This window comes from Oryzias latipes, chromosome 4, assembly GCF_053564925.1.
Source record: "Oryzias latipes strain Hd-rR chromosome 4, Olatipes_Hd-rR_3.1".
Lineage (NCBI taxonomy): Eukaryota > Metazoa > Chordata > Actinopteri > Beloniformes > Adrianichthyidae > Oryzias > Oryzias latipes.
The window spans coordinates 13,878,484-13,902,393 of NC_136240.1; the positions used below are offsets into that span (position 1 = coordinate 13,878,484).

At 38.0% G+C, this 23,910-nt stretch overlaps 1 protein-coding gene across 1 annotated transcript in view; it reads right to left on the minus strand.

Annotated features, from left to right (window-relative positions):
- Positions 1 to 23,910, minus strand: part of nr5a2 (nuclear receptor subfamily 5, group A, member 2) — a gene marked incomplete at its 5' end in the record, with an annotated part of 66,562 nt that overhangs the window by 3,262 nt on the left and 39,390 nt on the right. Inside the window, 1 exon segment of the mRNA NM_001104828.1 lies at positions 21,005 to 21,152. Coding sequence (NP_001098298.1) covers positions 21,005 to 21,152 — 148 coding nt within the window.

Genomic DNA, 23,910 nt, shown 5'->3' on the forward strand with positions numbered 1-23,910 from the left:
TCAAGAAGAGCATTCAACATAAAACTCATAAGACATACCAAATAGATCAAGAGGGGAAGATATATGAATAGATGAACTGATATGAAGATATCATGGTTTTCTAAGCATTTTAGGGGCTTGGAGGGGAAAAATTATGGGAAACGTTATCTTGATATCCTAACAAACTAAGATTTTGTCTCAATTGATTATTCTAGAAGTGTGAATGTTAAAATATTTTTCTGCAAAATATTTGTCAGATTTTTTTATGTTTAAAAAGTTCAGTAACATATTTAAAGCTTAAAGATTGATTCAGATTAGAACCTTCATTTAGGCCGTATTTGTCAGAATTTAAAATTAAATTTAAAATCCAACAAATGTACATGAAAAGAAAAATCTTCAGTTATTAAAGAGAAATTAGATCTATTCAGAGATGCTGAAGCCTCTATTGTGTCTAATTTATCACATCAGCAGAAACATGGCGAGGTGAGCCTCGGTCAATGCCAAATCCTCTAAAAATGTTGTCACGGTTTCTCAGAAACATTTTTGTTTGCCTCTGCTTTATAATTGTGTGGAGCTGAGCTCCAGTTACATGGATAGTGGGGGGAGAGAGTACCCCCCAGTCAGACATACAGACATTTTAATGGCTAGAGCTCCCCACCCCCCTAAAAAAAAGAAGCTTCAATAACAATCGCTTAATGTCATCCCCCATGTCATACGAAATAGCAAAGTGCCCAAATTGAGTGTGCTGACTCAGTTTAAGGATTAATCAAAGGCAGGCATGAAGGGATGAAGAGACAAATGACAGAAAAGGGTAAAGCAGAAACAAACAAATAAAAATAACTGATCAATAATTCCTAGACAGTGTCAGGAGTGAGTATTAAATGTGTTAAGCACTTTCTCCTCTGCCTTCAGTGCCCTCCTTTCCCCCCTCCTCCTTCTCCTTATCTCATCTTTCAGTCACTCTGGGACTAATTATCAACTTTTTTTTCTCCACATAAAACAGCCACAGTTGCCGCGTCCGAATACTCTCATGGAAACCCTGAGGTACTGCAGAATACATTGTTTTATTTGACGGCCAATCAGGCTCAAACCAGCGACCTAATGTGAAAGCACACACACACACACACACAGACACACAGTCTTATGCCGAATCCCTGAAATCTCTGCTGTTCTTTTTTAATTAGACTGGATCTGCTGTGTATGTGCATCTCTGCATGCGCGTTTACACTCAACCCTTACAATCAACCTGCTCCAGGGACGCTACCACGCAGCATTCAGACATGCCACAAATCCATTCAGGCAAATACTGGATGCTCTATTGTACTCTACATTCAGAGATGCTTCACAAAGTGAACAATGAAATGTGATTTTTTTTTTAACTCATTAACTGATCTCAGACTTCACTATCTTTCGTAAATTCAAAAATTTAATGAAAAGAAGAAAACCTTGCTGTAATTTTTTATGAATAATTCCAGATCAAATTTAAAAAAAACAATCCCCAAAATTCAAAAACCTGTTTTCAAATGAATTTTAAAAGCAGTTTAAAATTAGGTAAGGCTTAACAAAACAAAATGGAACAATCATTCTCAAGATTTATTTTTAAAACCTTTTCATTAAATGATCATCTGCTCCCAGTTCTCCTCTCTAGAAAGAGGAAAACAACCAGTTCATGCCAGAACAACTCCACCGTCTTTTCCGTTACTCTTTAACCGGCCCAATCGATAACCCTCTCAGTCATGTGCTGCCAGTGCACACTCTTTCAAAGTTCCCAAACGTGTTTTCCTGCTGGGTCCAGAAACAACACATACAACTCCTGAGTCATAAACTGTTACTGAGTAAGCTGCTGTCAGTAAACTCGGCCAATTAAACGTGAGTGGAAGATAAACTTGTTACTTCCTGCGTGGGTGTGGTATTAGGTGCTCGACTCTTCCAATAGGAGAGTTTAATGGGCATTTATATGACCCTGTTAAAGCTGGAGCAACTTTTACTACAGCAGCGGTGCTTCAAAGGCCGAAGGATTGAACCTGTGTCCAGGCTGAGTTCTCTTTGGCCCCATTTACACTGCATGGTTCAAGTGACCCAATTCCAATTTTTTCCTCTCATGTGGCACAGATCGGATATGACTGGTGAACGTGTAAGCAGGAAAAAAACGGATGGATTCCAATTTTCTCAGATCAGATTCTGGCCTCATTCATACGTGGAAGTCAATCGGATACGAATCGGAAACATGCGTTTGCGTGTGCCATGTAAGCAGACAAATCGGATATTCCCCAGTAAATGCGAGTCGTACGTCAGCGATGTCAACTCAGGAAACCACCAACTGAGATCACATGACATTATAGGTGCTTTTCTGAGCTGATTTTGCTGTTTGAGGACAGCTGGACCCCATGTTACCTTTCAGTCTCAGGCTTCAGATCGTAGTCGGAAACCGCTGTTATTTCCGGTCCGGTCCTGGTTGGGACGCAAACGATAACTAATCAAGCGGGACACCGTTGCTCTGGAACAGGCTAGAAGCCGTTTATTTCTTTGCTTGGATCAAACTGTTAGTACAGCACAACATCTGCAAACACTTCCTCATTCAAAACTCAGAGAGAGCACATACGGCAGAGCAGCCCTTCTTTTTCCTCTACCGCGCATCCCTTCTCGTGCGCCTGCCTCATCCAGGAGCGCCCAAGCAACGCCTCCTAAAAAGCAGCTCCAGCAGATTTCGCCATTCTAAACGTTTGCTGTATCTTCTAAATGTGCTTTTATTACTGTCATGATTATTATTAAGGGCCTGCTGGCTCATATGTTTTTAAATCCGTGTGGTCAGTGCTTTTTTCTTGTCTGCAGGAACGCAAATATGCATTATCAATTGGCTAATACATGCTAAAAACATTGGCCATGGGGAACTTAAAACTCCGTGCGGGTAATGCCGCAATGAGCATCTTGGATGTAAACATGTTGGAATTACATCAGCCTTTATTTTGTCTGGACACCACTGATAACACATATTCATACGATGATTTAGAGTTTCTCAGAGCTGCGCTGCTGCACTTCCGCCTTCGGTGATCCGAAGACAAAGCTAGTCCCGGGGAAAGTTTCGAGGAACCGCGGTACGTCCGAAGGAGAAAGGCGGAAATGCTGCTACATAGTCCTGAGAAGCTGTGTACAATCATCAGGAGTGCACAAACGTCACAAAGCCCTCTCCTCTGCTGCTAACACAAGGCTACAAGCCTGGGCGCACTGCTCCTAGCATGTCACGGTCAGAATGTCTACGTTTGGTAGTTTCAGCATTGTATAGTCTAAATGTAAAAATTGGATATGGGTCACTTTTAAAAGATGATGAAAGCGGGTCGTCAAAAAAATCGGATATAGTTAGAAAATCGGATTTGGGCATCATGACCTGCAGTGTAAATGCAGCCTTTATTGAGCCTCATTATTCTTATCTCCAATATGTGGAGGGACAGGGAGAACTCAATGAACTCATTCAACGAGTGTTCCAAAAAAACTGAGAAAAAGAAGAAAAGAAAGGAGGGCAGTGGGCCCAGCCAAAGTAAACATCGGCCACGGGGCAAGGAGCAATGTCCATGTGAGTATTGGTGCCACCTAAACCAGGGTTATCAGAGTTTCTGTATTTTCCACTGCAACAATACGTAAGCAAGGCTTTCAGTTTGAACAAAGCAGTAGTTCTTCTCCCCGTAACCTCACAGCATCATAAAGTCACGAGGAACGTTACAGCTACACTCACACCATCAATACTTTACAGACAACATTTCACATGGAAGTGTGGAGGGTTTTTTTCCCCACTGAAGTGGGCTTTTCTTCCCTATTAGTGTTCCAGTCCTTATCACTTCGTGCTCTCCAGAAAAGGTTTTTTTCTGCTCCCTGGAGCTTTCAGCTTCACTGTTTTTTCCTACAAGTCCCGCATGGGGAATTCCTATTTTCTGATACAATGCCTTTCCTTTAAAGGTGGGTACAAGAAAACAAAAAAGGTTGTTAAACTCAAGTTTCTGAGATTTATTAAGGGATTTATGAGACTGGATATATCAAAGCCTAACAGGATATCTGTCAAAGATTATGTGTGAGCATCCCTGAGTTCAAACGGTTTCTATTTTCACATACAGTTTAATTGTTTCTTTTTCACCTCTAAAAGCTTGCTGCTCATAGATTGATCTGATTATTTTTTTTTCTTATCCTTTGGTTGGAAGTAGGGGTGTGACAATTAATCCATGAATAGATTTCTATTCCAGATTGATCTGTCTGGGCCAAGTTGTTAATTGAATTGAACTATCTTATTAAAAAATCATTTCAAAATAACATAAATCCATAATCGATATTGGAAAATACCATTTGGATTTAGGGCCTTGTAGGTCTATTTTAGTAAAACATAAAAACAACCAAGTACCATCCCAGATAACAACACACGTGATGGCAGCAAAAAATGATAAAGCCATCATTACTGTCCAAAAAGTGGATTCTGAAATTTGCAAAGACGTGTTACCATACAGCTTTGTAGACTGCTCTAATAATGTTCAGTTTATGTTATTGTGATGTGGAAAAACAGCAGTGGGTTGAACTTTAAGAAACTAAAATGTGAATGGATTTTCCATTCATTCTTGTTTTCTTATTCTTGTTTTCTTGTTTGTTCACACATTCAATTTACACTTGATTATCTTGCAAAAATACAGGGACTCTGGAAAACTTCACCTGCACTGTTCAGTACCCCATTTATCTCTGAGTCACAGTGGTTGAATTTTTGGCTAAAGATGTTCTGGATCAATTTTAGGTCAGTGAATCGGTTTGTTGAAAATGAACCAATATTGACTATAAATTGGATCAGCAGCCATAAATTATGATGTGAATTAAACCATTAAAACAAATCGTTACACCCCTATTTGGAAGTTAAAAATTTCACATTCTAGCTGGTTGTCCAAAATGGCCACAATGCACTGCTACATCCCTGCAGTGCATAAATTGGGCTCCAGTTGAGTTTGATAAAACATAAAGCAAAATGTTAGAACTTAGCTTTTGACAACGGCACCTGTCAGGTGTTTTTTAGTAAAAAAGCATAATGGGTTAGAGGTTGGGTTAAAGTGGTACTGGGTAGCAAGACAAGTCCTGAAGTTTCAAAGACAGACTGTCTTTTAAGCAAGAACAAGGTTGCATACAGTAACCATGCCCTCAAGCTAACACAGCGCTCTATGTCCAGAGGCCAAATCTCTGTACTGCCAGTGGTTAGTCGCACATTTCTCTCAGTGCTTGAAAACAAAGCGTGGTTAGGGACAGATAAGTGCCAAAATATCAGAATAAAAGCATCAAGGCTCAATTTGCTGGTCCAGTCCATCACTCCCCGTCTTCTGTCTCTCGGGGGGACAAATTCCAAGCGTATATGGAAGAAAATTATGCAGGTAGTCCAACTGGGGATATATTAAGTCAGATTAAAACCTTTACTGACAACATGGCTATTGTTGTTAAGCTAAACAGGTAGCGGCTGGTTGAGTTCTGTCGCCCAAGGATGGGTCGATGTGCTCAGTAGGGAGATAGGGGGAGGTCGAAATGCATTCAGAAGGGAAGAAATGCGCCTTAGGTCCTATAAAATAAACAACAGAAAAGGTGCTTGGAGGAAGAAGGATCCAAGCCTCTCTCATTGCCTATGCTGGCTGGGAGGAACTCGGGAATTATGTTGAGGTGAAGGGAAAGCAAATGTACTCCCTGAATTGGTGGATCCGGTTTGTGGTTGCTTTTGTGAAGGTTTGAATGAATGGGTACAGCCAAAGAGGTTAATAAGAATGGGAATAAATATTAAAGGGTTTCAGATTTGAGATATACATTAGATAATACACAGGTTAATTTTTACAAAACGTTCAATGCAAGTTCGTACTTATATTGTAGAAGTTCTTTTAGGTGTATAATCAGAAACAAGTTTCTTAAATTACTTTTGTTCAGCTTATTTAGTTAGTTAGAATAATTCAATAGGTAAAAAAAATAAAACCTTTACGTAAAAAGTGAAAATAATCCACGCTTGCATTTCTGACACACTGCAGATTAACCGGAGTTTAAAAATGTAATGCTGGGAAAAAAATCTTATTGTCTCAGCATTATGAAAATCCATTTGCCAAAGGGATGTTGAGAGACTTGAATCAGCAATGAACCCAGTGCTTAGCCCTCTGCGTCCCTTTGGTCCTCCCCACCTCCACCTCTTTTGCCCCCTGCGTCAGCCCCCGCGGAGGTGGAACTGAAAGTCTTTCAATGAGCGCATGCACAGGCCTCTGCTCTCCAACCCCCTTAATAGAGCCCTGATTAGTCCCTAATTCCACCCTCCCAAAAACAGCTCCCAGTCATGCATGCAGCTAATGATGCTAACTCTTGACTGACATGTTCAGCTGCTTTGGAGACAAAAAAAAAACATAATCTGAAGAAATGGAGCATCAAAATGGAAGAATCAGTCAGTTCTGATAGAATTAGATATCAATAGTTCAACCTGTGAGTTTACGCCTCAGTCCTCCACCTTTATATTGTGTAAAACACTTGTACCTGTCAGTAGCATTTCAAGCCGGGGCCTGTAATGTGTGTGTGCTGTTGCTGTCTCTGTCCATTTCAAAGCATGCACAGGATCTTCATTTGCATTCAGCGCACTTTTGCACCCGTCGGCTAATTGCACGCAGGGTTTGTTTAGTGGTGGTGGTGCTGGGGGAATGAGGAGTGGAGGGGATATGTCAACCTTTCTTGTTTATGATAAAGTGACAGAAAATCATTGGGGGGGTCAAGTACGCCCCTACAACCCTCCACTGCCCCAAAAACTCCTGCAGCAGCGCAGAAGGTGCACAGTATGGGAAGCCTCCACTTTAATGAGACCATTAAAGGCCCCATGTCCCTGTCAATAGATTTCTCTCATTCTTTTTTGACAAATTTGAATTAATAATTCAGTGTCAAGTGCCGGGGGATGTATATTTTTAGCACGAAAGACAGTTAATCCATAGCGTAACCCACCCCCCTGTATCTCACACCTTTTCTTGCTCCTTTTTTACACACACTCACCTTCTTCTCATCCCCTGTTTGTTTTGTGCTTCATTCTCATTTGATGATGAAATCCAGTAGGCAGAGTGCTGACTAAAGAAAGAGTCAGCCAAATGCAGTTCACACCTTCTTTCCATTGCTCTCTACTCCAAAGTGTGTCCTTCCTGGTGCGGTTTTTGACTTTTCTGTCTAAGGTGCAAATTAAATTTTAATTTATTACTAGGTATTGAATGGTCAAAGGGCCTCCTCTTCTTTTCATGCTGCCTTAAGTATGTATGAACTAGATCGTTTTGTTTGTCTCCTTTTCATAAATTGACACATTAAAGTTAAGAATTTTACAACCCACTTAGTTCATCATTTGTAAATCATTGATCGTAAAAGCGTTCACAGTTGTCTTTTAATTATCACTAATATTATTTATTATTAAGTTTTTGATATCTCTATTTTTTGCTTGTCTTAGGACAAAACATGTGTTGTTCATTACGATTGGCACAATTTGTCAGGGCAAAAGGAAATTTCCATAAAGATCAGAATGTGGAAAATCCTAAAAGTCTTAAAAAATCTCTTCCTTGAGGTTTTGTGGGATAATGCTTTTTCCAGGAAATGTTCTCCTTTAAACCACAGAACTAATATGAATATAGGGGGAAAATCAACACTTGTGTGGTTGGTGTCAGGCTCATTCAGTTTGCTTCCACAGAGCTGGTTAAATTTTTGTGAGCGACTTACTGTTAACAGACTGACTAACTTTTGGTTCAGTTTTCAGCTTTGTTTTTATGTCTGTATTACAAGCTTGTACTGTACAGCTTCATAAGCTTACAGTGTGTTTTCAGGGGCAGCTCTGGAGATCAGTGCCAGGTGGCACCAAAGCACAGTAATTTATTCTGATGGCATTTTCAACAGGCCAAATACTGACAAACAAAGGTCCAAATATGTATATTACATCTATATATCTGAATTTTGCTCATTTCTATAAGACAACGATTAAAAATGAAGATGCGATGCCCTTAGCTTCATACAACAAGTACCAGAATTAGCTCTTAATGGCTTTGTCAGAGTTTGTGCAGTAAACTTAAGCTTTGTTGCTTAAAATATCCTTCCAGACAAGAATGAAGAAACAAAAAAGGTGTGTGTGTGTGGAAAGGGAAGAGAAAGAGCTGCACAAGGGACAGCAACTGTTGGGTCATCTGTGCTTCCAAACATTCAGTCACTGTCTCTGGTTACACACAAGCAGGATGCGTGCAGTCGTTACTGTAAAGCTCGCCTGTTTTCTGCATTGCCAGAAGTTACTTGCAGCCGTACTGTGCAAAGAGACACGCAAACTCACACACATTTACATGAAACATGCACACACACGAAGCTCAAAGAGCAAAGGGTGTATAGTCTTATAGCGGCCACCTGACCACCAGATAGCTTACCACAGTTTAGGCACATACCTCTGCACTATACATAATCACACAGGGACACAATGGCTGACAATCCACATGCCAGGGAGTGCTGTCATGCCAGTGAGCTCCATTCTGTAATATCAGACTGCTACAAAAATTTGGATGGTTATTATTAGCCTAAGTCCACTCAGCAACTTTTCCAACAATGAGTTAGACTCAAAGGCGAAGTCAATTCAACAAAAGCCTTGAAATATAGGACATTTAATAACCATTTATGGGTTTTTTATACTTTTTCTGTGCACTATTGTGTCATCTCCGATCATCCCTTTGCCATTATATGCTACATCACAGGAGACAGACAAGATAAAGATTTGGTTGGGAAGACGAGCGCGAAGATTATTTTAGTTTCGCTAAAACGCAGGCTGTAGGAGTTAAGAACTTTTAGAACTCTTACAGATTTACAGAACTGTTGTGTGAACTTCATATTGAATCTGATTGTTGGATTTGTAAAATTTGACCTGAAATCTGTTGAAAAGGTGTATAACTAAGCTTTGGACACTTAAGTAAGGGGAAATTTGAGACTTTTTTTTATGCTGTGATTTTCTATGTGATAGTCAAAAACACAGCTTTGACAGTGATACCTTATCTGATGAAAATAGCATCAGATAAGGGCAGCTACATTCCCTGACATTAAATATTTTTGTCCTATGTTTATTTATTTTTCTTATTTATTTTGTTCTTCATTTTTGAGGATTAATAGATGCAGCTGTTTTTTTAGATCAGAAGATTGAAATGTCCAACACTTGATCACTGAATTAAATGTTTTCACATCTTGGCATTCCCAGTGTGAAGTGAGAGTTTAGGTTGTTCACTAGAAAATAAAAACACGGTACAGGCACTAGAATTTTGATACCATATATTCCATTTTTACAAAATAATCTTTTTTTTTTTAAATAAATGTTCCAGATTTTTTAAAAAATACTCTTAAATGTATTTATTTTTTTGAAACTTAATAGTTTAAGACTTTAAAATGACATTAGCAAAAGGTAGTCTATTTAAGTGTACTATAGGTACACTCTGTTCTTTACAAAAAGTGAGGCATTATACTTGATTTTACTTTTTATCTATATATTGTAAACCTAAAATTTAGTCTAAAGTAGTATTAGTTTGTGTACTTTATACACAACATACATGGTCTATATAGTATGCTAGCTATAATATGTACTATAGCATATAATTTAGAATTTATATAAATAAGAAAAAAACTTTACACTTCATGTTTTTGCTAAGGACATGGAAGAAGTAAAAAAAAAAAATTTGCAAACCAGATAATGTTAAATATGAATTTAAAATTAATGTATTGGAACATATATACATAGTAGATGTCAAATTAAGAGTAAATTTTCTGTTGTACTTAAACCTTTGCGCAATATTCTCGCTGCATTTGTTTTTCTTTTCTAATACAAACCTGATCTACACAGGGCCCCAACAGTCCAGGCCTGTCCTGCCAACCACAAAACCGACATCCCTCTGTCTTTAATTGGAATGGACTAGCAGCCCTGCAAGCACAGCGCTGGGACTTGAGCTACAGCCACTGAGAACACATTAGCATTAGCATTGCAGCCAACCAATACATAATGATAACCTCAAGCTCCGTCCGTTGGGACCCTCTCTAGTTCATACACGCACACAGAATCACATCAGTGCTCGCTTGTCTTTCCCTAAACACACAGTCACGTAAACAAGCGAGAAATGCTGCCCCAGCGGTGGGCAGCCGGGCGATCACAAAACGGGGAGAAAAACCAGTTGCTGCCGTTCAGCTGAAAGGTGTGCGTAATGAACGTGAGCTCAACTGATTGGGACTGAAGGTACAGAACTGGGGGCTGTTTGTCCCATAAGGGCTGCCTTACTACTGCTCAGCAGTCCCTCATAAATGTTTAAGAAGCCCGAAGAACTCAGATGCTCCCGCACCTGAGTTTAAATTCTATGATACAACACACACATCCGGGTTGATCCCTGTGATGGATGGATGGTTGGTGATGGTGACGGAGAGGATCGATAACTACAGCCCTCTCACCCTTCTAAAAAAAAAAAAAAAGAACAACCTGGGGTGATATGGAAAATTGCAAGAAAATTTACTTTTTTTAGGCTTGCAACATTTCCCAAATAAAGTAAGATTTGGGACTTGCAACTGAAAAAAAAAGGAATTTGCCACAAATATAATATTTAAAAGGGGAACCTGTATAAAGTAAAAAAATAATAACTTCCTATATTTAAAAAAAGTAAAAATTCTTTTTTTAAAATAAATACTTTAGGAAAGGTGCACATTCTTTTCAGTTAATAGTTTCCGTTTTTTTGGGTGCAAAGGTGTTACGTTTTTCTTCTTTTTTATTTCTTATTCATTTTCTTAAAAAAATGTAGAGCACAAAGAAAATAAATAAAAAACGTATATGTCATAAGCATAGGGTAGTGTAGGACTAGTTCCTCATCTGGCCCTGAAACTCCCATATACTGCACCCATAATTGATGTTAATACAGAAACTCTTGCAAACACCTGACGGACCACACGGGCCATCCGGACCTCCCTTCAACTGCCAAGCACGAGTTGGTGGGAGGTGCTGTGTGTTATGCAGCCTGTAATAAAAGTTGAGCATTGATTTTCTGTAGTATCTTGTAACTGTTAATGTTGAGGCATCAATAGCCAAAGCAAAGCACTGTTGCCTTAATAGGAGGCCAAGAAAGTCTAGATCGTGAACAGAGGCTGACTCTAAATCACAGAACCTATCTTTGCCGATCGATAGGACAGTAACTGCAAGTGTCCCTCTACTTTCCTAATGTTTTATAATAAACTGACAGCCTGTAATAAGGCAGAGGGAGAGCGAGATGAGAAAAAAGGAAGGAGGACAGAGGTAGAGGGTAACAGATTATTTGAAGTCTTTTTGCCTTAAAACACCCCTTGTGGGATTTTATAGATGGTGGAAGAAAGGGGCAGGGGTAGGGGCTTTGAAAATAAATTGTGATTTTGTTAAGTTTAGGTGAAGTAGAGTAGAGGTTAAGCTTAGTGTATGTGTGAGGTAAAGTACATCAAACTTGCTGCCATGATGCTGCACTCATCATTTGTAAAGCCTTAATCACATGCACCCGAACAGGGGGTTGATCCCTACCTTGGTATTCCTGGTATACCTTGGTATTCTGTGCAGGTCATCTACGTGCCCTATCCAATATAGCCCATTTTTGGCCCACAGACAGTAAGTCAAAACAGACACTAGACACAAACTTTATCAGACATTAACCCTTGTGCTATCTCAGATGACCACACCCTTGCATTAAAGTCTTCTACCTACCATGACAAAGGTGGATAAAGGTGGAAAGATTTCATGTAATCATGGACACCAGTGAAGATCACAAATCATTGAAGAAAAAAGGTTCAGCGCACTGTCTAGTGGGTCTAGATGACCCAACTCCCAATGGTAAAGTGCCTAGGATAGCACAAGGGTTAAAAAACGTAATTGACCACTACAGAAATCCTCAACAGATTACTTATAGTGAAGTGTGCTGAGTGCATAGCAATAATCAGATTTAATGCAACACAGTTATTTGCAGTTTTAATAAAATAATTGTTTTTCATGTTAGACCAGAGGAAATCAAAGGATGTCAAACTCCAGCAAGGGCACTTAGGAATGCAGTTTGACGCGTATAGAGGTCGCATTAATTCCAACTTCTTATGTGGTACTGTTTCATATGGCAACATTTAAATATTTTTCCTTACAAAACAATTAAGAAATAATAAGAAAAATGTTTAAAACATCTTGCTATTTTAAAAAATTGACATTATTTGTAGATGTGAAAGTTCATCCAACTTGGAAACTCTAAGAAGCTTATATGTTTGCAATACTTTGAAAGCCCAGTATTTATTTACAAATAAACTGTTTCTTTTAACTCAAATATTATCAGTTTTTAAATTGGATTGAATAGAATAAGTTGACACACACCAACTGTCAGACTTTCCTTATAAAACATAGAAACACTCATGTGAAAACATAAAGTTAATTTAGGGTTTAGTTGTTAACATAATATTTGTGTACACCAATGACTGATTTTGCTGAAATTGCTTAAAATTATATCAATGTTATTTTCTAACAAACATATGGATTGTTTAGTATATAGGAGTGTCACCAAAAGGGGTTTATGAGAGGTGAGAGGCAGGGATCCACAACATTTTGCCACAACCACAATTCATTGCAGCCCACTGACAACACTCTGCAGCACTGCGAGGTATTAGTGGAGACCTGGAGCTTTTATTGCATGATAAAGTCTGAAAGCCTTTGCAGCAGCCTTGTTACATGGAATTCCCTACAAAGTGGGAGCTTCCATCAAGCCTTATGGAAGATTTTTTTGTCTAAATTTGACAGAAAATAGGATGCGTTACATCAATTACTTCTCTCAGCATTACCACCTGCTTCAAATGGAATGAAAGAAAAGCAAGAAAGTTGAAACACTGAAACAAGATTAACCGGACCTGGCCGCATAGGAGTCTCATTAGCTTTTGTTTTCAGCGCTTGTTTCTTGCATCAGAATGATGTCTGAAGTAAACATGTGAAGGCAAAAAAGATTTGTTTGAAAGGTAGCAGGGAGTCCAGTAGTTTTCAATAAGCATGTGTTTAAACAACACTTCCCCCTCCTTCAACACAGGGTGATGAGAAAGCACTAGATGCAGCCTTTTGAAGAACTGATTACACTTGCTGAACCTTGTACTTTTTATTGTATCTAGTCGCTTGCAGCATTGTCCATTATAACTGGGACTGTCATATGTATATCTTTGGAGAGTATTTTTTACAATATCTAGAGCATGAAGATTGACAGACAGCCTTTTACATTGTTTTTCCAAGTCTCACATCCTCTCATTAGTCATATTTAGTGGCATCGTTGCTGCTGAAACGATAACATAAAATACGAAGAAAAGAAACCTTTTATAAACGTTACTGTAAGATTCAGAATTTGCTTTTAGAGAAATGCAATGGTGTAAAAAAACTAATTTACCATGCCGTACAACAGATCAATTCTCTTTATAGCCCTTTAACCCTTGTGCTATCCTAGGCACTTTACCATTGGGAGTTGGGTCATCTAGACCCACTAAACAATGCGCTGAACCTTTTTTCTTTAATAAATTGTGATCTTCACTGGTGTCCATGGATTACATGAAATCTTTCCACCTTTATCCACCTTTGTTATGGTAGGGAGAACACATCAATGTAAGGGTGGGGTCATCTAAGATAGCACAAGGGTTAATGTCTGATAATGTTTTATTATTTTGAAATCCTCCTTTAGGAAAGAATATGAATCTAGATAACATTTTTAAGTCTCTAAATGCCTTCTTTTTATAGAATTGTTGGAATTTTTTTTCTAAGTTTTATCTTTAGAGTCTTAGCAAATGTAATTTTGCCATAAATGAATAAAGGAAATACTACCCTCAGAGAAGGTAAATGCTCAGTGCTCACTAACATGTATGACTAAGTATTTTTTATTTTTGGTCACATCTTGAAGTCTTTACTTAAAGAGATGTGTTCAGGGTTCATTTCTGTTTCAGCCACAGTTTTCCAAAAGTATGCATTTTTTATAGTAGTTATTACATTTTTGATGGAGTAAAGATTCAGATTTACATTATTGTCACTGGCAGGAGCAGAAAAAAAACAAAACTCTTAAATATACAGTATGAAATATTGAAATATAATTTACACAATACTTGTTTTATTAGTTTTTCCTAATAAAACCCTTAAAAAACATGAGGAAAAAATGTTTTATTCCTAATTGTTTTATTTGTATATTTGCTTTATCAAAGAAACCTATGATTTCTGTCACGTTTGGATTTGTTGCTTGTGAGTTCGCAATCTTTGCGTGAAGGAAATGTCACATGACACACTGGGTTAAAGGTTTCCTGTGAGTTAGAGGTTAATGGAGGATGCTCCTCTTTCTGAGTATTGATCTATCAAATGCACTATGATGCTGCAGTCTATTGTCTTGTATTAAAATGGAAGAAAAATACAAATTTTCAACAAGAATATTAAGTTGCAAGGTGTCACAAAATAATCGAATGCAAGTTATATGCTCCATTATTTCAGGCCTGCATAGGTTTGCACGAGCGTAAATACTGAACTGATGCTACATCTTCATGTTAATCAGTCCCCGGCTGAATTGTAAATGATTTAGTTCTTTTTGGGAAATGAATATTTGCCAGACGTATTGGTGGAGTGTAAGGGGGGCAACAGCCAGGGATCAGAGCATTGATTGTAGTCTGCCGAACCTCTTGTTTAATTAGAGTGAAGTTGCCTGGGAATTACTCTTATTCTTTTCTGTTTTTTTCTTTATCTGTTATTGTGCACAAAAAAATAAGATGAGGAAAAAATGAAGCAAAAGCAAATGTGTGTTTTTATCAAGGTTAATCATATTTGTTATGTTTATGTTGTTGTCAGCAGATTGGTGTCTGACCTTGCTGTGCCAAAACAAAGGATTTTTTCTTCTTTCTTAGCACTTCTTTCAGGATAGGACATGCTAATCATGCTAATGAGAAATGTGTCACAGTCTGAGGCCGGAGGTGTGGAGGGTAGATTTAAAAACGAAAAGAGGGTTCGACTTTATGGAAGGATGGAAAAAGGTGTCTAAAAAAACACCCAATCATCTTTTGATCTGTTTTAAAAGAGTTCCCAGTGATTATTTAAATCATGATTATGCATTGTTTTCTGGGATATATTTTCTGCAGAGCGGCAGGAATTCATTCGAGATTTGCCTCTGAGTTGCAGGTGGGACCGTTGAAACAGATAAACCCTGCTCCCCTTTCCCTTCCCATTGTCGAATGGAGCAGGGAACTTGTGTCCTGCCTAGCATATTTTCTATGTCACAACTAAACTCTTTTTTGAAATAAATTCAGTTCAATCCGATTCAAACTGTATTTATAAGGCAATTTTTCTTCACAGCAACACAAAGTGCTTTACAAGTTGGAAAACAAGTGAAAATAAAATGACAAAACACACAGAATGCCCTTGACCTTCCGACCTCCCGCATCCAACAAAAAGAAACATAAAATTACATGAATAAACTCAAAATGTAAATAGAAATAGATGTGGAATGTGGAAACCTGGCTTAATGATAATTTGATGTTTTCAAGCAGAATTTTTTTGGTCCTAAATCAAGATTTTACTAAAGACATACTCAGAAATGCTTAGTTTTCTTTATATATGTCCTCCATGATCAGAAAAATTGCCACAAGAACATGTTAAAAACACACACAAAAGAATATTTTCATCTGAAATGTTGCATCACACATTTAAACTTCTTAAAATAAATTACATTTATTATTAATATGTACTACCTCTGAACATATGCTTAATTTGACTCATTAGAACTTCAACATAAGTTTCTATTGCATCTCGTTTATTCCCTAATAAACTGGTGAGAGTCCACGTTTAGATAAAGTGTTATTGAGGGTTTCAATGGTTAGAAAAGAGTAGAGAGGAAGCTGGGGTAGCAGGGCAGGAAGAGATGAATGGAGCCTAAAATGCATGAGAACCAATGGAGATGCATGTGGAGGTGAAGCTGTGATAGATCGTGGCGTTCAAAGATGGATGCGAAGAAATAAGAGGAGGGAGGAAAGGCAGAACAATAAGACAAAGACTATGTGAAGAGCTGAATGGATGAAGAGTGATGGATTGCAGGATTGAAGGGATTAATGGGAGTGTCTCTCTCTAGTCTAGCCTCACACGCACTAATCACTTAACGGGCAGCCAATGGTGATGGCAAAGCAATGTCCTAATTGCAGTATTTAAGTACTGACAACACCACTCACTGTAACTGCACAAGAGCTGAATGACTTTGATGAAGTTTTATAGATATGCTTTCAAAATCTTTACAGTAAGCCACTTTTTAATGAAAAAAGAACCATAAAGCTCTCAAAACAGTAAATGAATTGAGAAAAATATACACACCGAAAGAGATTTCACTTGCTTTGGTCCTGCAAAAGAACGTTATTTAAGATAATGCCCACAATCCTGCCCTCTCCGCTGGGACCATTTACGACCTCTGGCAGGTACTCTGGCTCTCCTCTTAGCTGACAAGGCCTGGCAGTGCCTGTCTAACCCAATTACGTCTGATGGCGTCTGACTCACTAAGCTGGGTTAACTGAATGCTGTTTGAACACTCTCTGACCTCTGTTACCACATCTGTTTTATGGAAAGTATCTGTCATGCATCAGCCGTGGGTTATTTTTTTGGAAAATGTCATTATATTCTTCCATAAAGTTCCAATTTTAGGCAGCACAAAACTATGTTTAACTTTAAAAATATGCAGTCATCTTCTGTTTTTTTTAAGAAAATTGCACATCTCTTACCATTTTACACTGTAGTGAGTTACAGTGGGGGAATACAGGAGTCAGTTATTCTTAAAGTCGAAGAAAAGAAGATTTAATTTCCCTTTTCTCCACTTGAATTTAAACAGTTGACCTATTCTTCACCCATGCAATGTTTTATTGCCAACTCAGTGCAACTTATCAGTCTTTATGTTAGGCGTTTATGTCTTTTAAAGGAAATCAAAGTCCCATTAACAGTGTCCTGACAATGAATGACTTGTAGTAATCCTTTTCTGAACTCTGACCTAGGCTAACCTCAAACTCTTAATTGTTGGTTTTTCACTGCTCGAGACATCCAGTGCTGTAATTTCTCTGAGTACCATAAACACTTAAAAGATCAATGATCACATAGAGATCATTTACTCTGAGATCGAGGTTAAAAGCCTTCAACAGAGAGTGACAGGTGCAGGGAGAGACAAACAGATGGAATAGAGCTATACACAAAATAAGGGATGTCGAACTCTGAAAACAAACATGCACAGATCATGACAAGTGCCTCCACTCAGCTGAGCTAACATCTACATCCCTGTCTTTATTGACAGCTGGCTTAACTAAAAGCTCCTCCAGCAGAGGGAAGAGACTGAATCTTTTCACAGAAAGAGAGTGGGGGATTGTGGAGTCAGAGAGAAGTATTGAAATCATCAAGATGCAGACAAAATCTAAAGAAATAAATGAGATGGTCACAGCAGCAGAAAAAATGTAGAAAACATCCTAGTTTATCTATCACCCACAAAAGCCAACGTTGCAGCTTTTTTTGTTCTTAAATTACTTCGGCATCTCTTCTTTATTACTATGCACTCTAGCTTTTATTAGCTAGGAGTGAAAAATATCAATCATGCAACATCACTGAACATCTTACATTGACACTACACTGAACAGAATAAAGGCCAATGACCCTCACTCTACCAAAAAACAAAAATCACTCGAGGAAACTGCTGCTTATTCAGACCTCTGCGGACTGGGTACTCACAAGTACCAACAAAGGAGAATACATCTGTCCAGTTCTGAGGTCTTTATACGGGCTTCCTGTCTCCCAGAGGAAAGAATGTTTAGAAATCTTTGAATGGTTTAGCACCAAAATACATGATTGTCTTCCTGACCCAGTATGGACCAACAAGACCTCTCCAGTCATCTGGATCTGGTCTTTTGTAAGTTCCTAGAGTCAAAACCCAACAAGCTGCATTCAGCGTCTGTGCTCCACATATCTTGAACAGACTTCTAGAAAGCCTTAGATCAGTTGAAACATGCAGATTCTTTAAATCCAGGTAAAAGACCCACCTGTTCTGAGATGCATTTCATTTGTTTTTACTTGAAAGCTTACATCCACATTGTTACTTTAAGCTTACTTTAAATTCATTTCTTGAAGCCTTCTTTAAATTTGTATTTTAACAGTCACTCCTTTGATATTCCTGTTTAAAGTTTTAATTAATGTTTTATGTAAAACACTTTGAATTGTCTTACATGAAATGTGCTATATATATATATATATATATATATATATATATATATATATATATAAAAAGACACTTGCCTTAGGTTTACCAATGTTTAATTTTCTTTTGAGAGCGGGTTGGTTTAGTAGGAAAGGCTAAGATGGTCTCCACTAAAAACTGTCAGCAAAGACAGTTCAACATTACAAACATGAAGTATTTTAATCCAGTTTTCCAAAATAATTGATTGGCCTTTGGATAAAGTTCAAGACATAGGGTTTTTGGGTCTAAAAGACATTTGCTGAACATCAACCCTCAACTCACAGTTATCCTTTTTAACCACAAAACTAGAAAACTTGACCTTTTTCTCTTTTACCGAATCCATCCACATCAGATTTATGCACACGCTTAGCCATTCAGCAAGCTCTCAACTGAATTTCAAATGTATCTTTCAGATACAAGATACTAGCTCGGCCAAAAAAAAAAGAAAGTTTGATTATTGACCGTAACTCAAAGTTAGGACACATCTAGATTTCATCAGTTTGCCTATGATTAACCATAACTAGCTTTAAAATTTGTCTTCTGTTTAAGATCACGATTACCACAATGAAGTTAGAAACAGCAGGTGCCTGATGATTGAATAAACTGATTGTAATGCTTGATTTACTGCTACTCTTAATCTCTTTACAGTGCAGCATACACATGCATGCTCTCCCTCTGCTGTGGACATTATGCACCTTGTCTCTCTGGAGGGAAAAGACGGGCCTTTCAGCCTTCTTAAAGCTGATCCCATGCACATCTCTGATCAGATGTATAAGATATCACTTCACTTTGCTTCTCTGAAATCCCTCTCCTCCCCAAAACTACACCAGCAGTTCCCTCCCCCAGCACTGACGCCCTCCGCCAGCTCTATGGCAGCTGTGTCGGTTTTCTTTTGCGGGGGGCTCGACCAGCGTCAGAGAACAGGCACTGCCGGGGGCGATACACATCCCTCAGGTGGGCCTTTCATTATGGATGATGCTTCTACCAAATTATTTAGACAGTAAACCCAAGAAACATCCCGGCACCAAAAAATAAATAAATATATAAACTTGACAAAACAAATTCATGCATGCACATACACACATCTTTATGATAAACCTACTTAGTCAGGACCTCTTAGCAAATTCCCACTAATGCAAACCTTATTCTTAGGGATCTTAATCATACGTATCTCCTACTCATCTTATTTTTTTTGTCCAGAGGAGGCAAAAAAGTGAATGACTGATTTTTATGAAATACATAATTTTTCCTGCTGCTTCAAGTGCCATGGAAGTGCCAGGCTAAATGGGGCAACCTGGACATCACTGGTTAAAGTCGAGTGATTTTTTTAAGCTTTGAATCAGGTTAAACACACAAAATGAAAATAGATAAACATTAGAAAAACATAGCATTTTTACATAGCTAGATTTGTGACTAAAAGACTAATTTAAATTGAAGTTTTTTGTAGGTTTTTTTAAGAGGTGTTTGTTGCAGAATTTATTGGGTGTTAGCCTCTAATCTTTCTGACCTTAACTGAGATATCAAAAAAGAAGATTAGGTCACATTTCACATTTTCTCTCATGTTGCCCTTTAATCTTGTATTAATCTCTGCTTTGACTCGTAAACCTGTTCCCCTCTTCGTCTCAACCCCCATTCAACCTGCAAAACTCAAATCACCCTAGGCAGGTGAGTCCTGCCGATTCTCAATTCCCATTTGTTTTCGTTTTACTTCCTCCTTTCTTCACCTTCTTTCAAACCCTTTACCCTCCGACTTCCTTCATTTCTCTCCAAAGCTTTAAAGCTCAGTCTACATTTAAAACAAACAAACAAACAACAATAATCCCCTCTGACCCTTACACCTTCCCCAAAGAAGGAAAAAAAAATCATTTTAAATCCCACTTGCTGTCGATATAGCTCACCTCTCCCCGAATGTTTCCATCTATCAGTTAACGCCTTCATTGATCCTCTATCATTTTTACCCACACACTTCAATTTTTATTCATCGCTCCCTCCTATGATCAATCCTCAAACAAATGCTTATCCTGATTTGGTTAAAAACAAAAATTGTTAACATTGCTTAAGAGAATAGGCCAAATTCAAAAAATGCAAGATGTCAATAGTAGCATCTAGAGTTCATATTGACCTCCACCGTCAAACACACAAAACCAAAGGTAGAAGCTGCATCAAATGATCAGGTTCAGTGATTTGATATTGTGCTGGAGAGATTTTTTCTTAAGAGACAGCTAATATTTAAAGACCAAATACCTGCCATTGGTTGGAAAAAATTAAAAGATTGAAAGATTGAACTACTATCAATTATTTTTTCTACAGCTTTGTTATGTGGGACAGTGCTATTACTGTAAGTTTAAACTTACAGAAGCTTGTAGGTATATATATATATATATATATATATATGTGCATTTAAAGTTTATTACTATTTTAATACTGTTTTTTTCTTTTTCTGGAATATGCTAACAATCAAAAGTTTAAAAACGCCCAATTTTTAAATACTGTGGTTGAAATTCTCATGCTATAACAAGAAAACATAGCGGAAAAATTTGGGAATTAATTTGAAAACAACTTTTTCACACATCACAATAGTCATTTTTGGAGGTTGACAGATGAACCCACTTGAAGCATCTTTTTTCTATTATGTATGTAAATCAAATAATCAACGATTAATATTATCATGTAACACCTTAAATTTTATTTAATATTTATATTTTAGAAGATGAAATTTTACTTTTTATTTTTGCCTAGAACTCCAGCCTTCCACATGCCATGATACTCACCCAAGCTGAAGAGGACCAGAAACTTGAGGCATACAAACTCCCGTTGGTCCAGCTGCAGGGAGCGGAGCTTTGCTACTAACTCTTGTGCGTGGCTCAACAGATTGTTGAGGGTGGCTCCTGCCTGTGAAGCTATAACCCCAAAATCCACCTTAAAAAAACACAAGGAAAGGAATATTAGTACCTGAGCAACCTCAGTGTGTCTAGATTAATTTAAGACACAACAATACAATTTACCACATCAATTAACAAATTAACAAACATTCTCAAGACAGAAGTTAAGGGGGGATTTTAAAGACTTGGTTCGTACACTTCTTTGCCTCTCAGTTGTTCTCTTCAGGGGTCGCCATAGCTAAACATACGCCTTCATTTAACCCTCTAGTTTTTAACTTCTTAACTCACATTCCCATGTCCCACTTCACTGTACATTTATGAACCTCCTCTTTGGTTTTCCTCGAGGGATCTTTCTAATTGCAACCTCACCGTCCTTTTGTAAGGATAATGATCCTCCTCACATAATGTAGTGTCCCTGCATTTATCCTCAAAAGGTCTAACATGAGCTGTTCATTCCTGATCCATAAATCCTCATCACTCACAGAGAGAACTTCAACATCTTCACTTTTGTCTCCTGACTCTTTCTCAGAGCTGCTGTCTCAAAGCCAAAAAACATGGCTACTCTCACCATGCTCTTGTATACTTTTCTTTTCCTTTCTGCTGACATCTTTTTTGTTACACCACATCTTCCACCACCCATTCCAACTTGCTTGCATACACCTCTTCATATCTTCCTCACATTCTCTGTTGTTCTGGACTGTTGACTTCAAGTAAAGTCCTCCAGCTTCTTCACCTCTGTCCCCTGTTTCAATAACTCCTCATTCATCTTTCTGCAGAATATCTCCTCCTCTAGGTCATATGCTACCTGTGGGATATAACCACTTACAACAGTGAGCACTGTCAACTTCCAGCTTCAGACTCATCATGCTTTGATAGGGATCTAAAGCTCCCTTCATCTACAGAACATTTTAAAAAACTCAGAACTTCTACTATATTTCCCTTTCCATCAACACTACGGTAAAACAGCTTGAGCCTGTTTCAAATCTTCATGCCTTGATTCATTTCAATCTGGTTTCACAGGATATCCACTTTTCTATGATCTTTTATGTTGACCAAATCTCAAGATCTCCCTGTCAAAGTCCCAACATTAGAAGTTCTTACTTTCTCCTCTCCTTCTCTGACCAACAGTAATCCAATTATCACTGGCACCCTGTAGTTCAACAGCACCAGTGACGGTCATTGTGATTCCAAGCCATGACCATAAGAACCTTATGGAAGTTCTGTTTGGAATTTGCATACTTGATTGCCTCCTTTCTGACACAACCCTCCATATTTTCCGGACTTGGGACCTGCACATGAAAACACAGAATTGTGCCCCCTTGTGGTTACATTCAAACCTGGCACTTGAATCCAACGCATGATTTTAAAAACCCATAACCTTATGGACACACTATCCAACAAAATCCGTCTTTCAAAGATCTAACTGCCTTAAACCATACATTAACAAATGCTGTTTTTTGAGGTGCACTTGAAATCTGCAGCCGCTGCACATTTGACTGGGAGGTAAGTCCTTAGCTGCCACTCAAGAGTAAGCAGGTCCATATAAAAATTTTATATTTATTGACGATTCATTACCATAATTGACTGGGCAAGGGTTTCCAGGGGAAAGTAGATGTTGGCGTGCGCAATTTCTAAAGCTCAGAGAGGAAGAGAGTCCCTGTGAGCTCACATTTGCAATTAAAACTAGCCCCAGGGTTTTTTTTTTTTTTATTGTGTAAATGGGATGATTGCAACTCTCTTTTTCATTCCATCTTTTTCAAGTTACTGAAAAATAAAGATTTTAAACACACATTTTTTTTTCCTTTTGCCTATTGACACATTCCCTTTTACCATGCTATCCTTTGTCCAAACTCCTTTGTTCCTCCCCCTTTCCTTCTTATAACCAAAGAGATGGCAAGAGTTATGGCATTGCCTTCCCCCTTTTCAAGGTGTCAATCAATTTACATAAAATCAACTGTGCATGAAATAAGTTCATTGAAGGATTGGACTGTTGATGGTGATGCCTTGGGTTATTACCTCCTCGCCTTAAGTAAAAAGCAAAGGGGAAAAAAAGGCTATAATATCACTACAGCAGACATAGCACTAACTCTAACTCTGATGTGTATCAATCAATCAATCAATATGACTTTATTGTCCCACCCGGAGAGACATGGAGGCCAATTATATGAATAAACCTTCAAAATTTTCACCTGCCATGAATATGATCAACGATTACAGTTGGTCGTTAAAACAAAGTGAGTTTAGTTTGATGTTTGGAGGGCTCTTGAAGAGAATATGCTTTTAATTTAAAGACACAGAAGTGAATTCTTTAAAAAAGGAACATCAGTTTTTTTTTTGTTCCTCTCCTTCATTTGAAATTCATGTAGAGCAGAGCAGATAGTTATACTATTCTAGAACAGGATTTCTAATGAAACTGACAGCCAAGCTGCAAGGCCTTGCTCAATTATTCAAAAGATTGGTGTAATCTTTGTCATTTGATGTTTGCCCACATTTGTACAAGTTATACAGTTTGTTTGATCCCATAAGAGGATGAAAAACAAGCATTCATGGCCATTTCTGTCTGATGTTTGTGACATGACATAATGCAGCAGGAGAGAGACGTAAAAAAATAGGAATTAACAAGCAAGGAAGAAGCAATGTAAGGCCAAAAACAGATCAAAGCAAAAGTCAAATGACAAGCTGTAACTGCTCATTTGATGTCTGAAAGGGTTCTTTACAAATGTCTGCATGCTGCATGACATGACTAACAAAAAGACAGTTTTTATCAAAGCCAAAGAGAACCTACATCAGTTCAA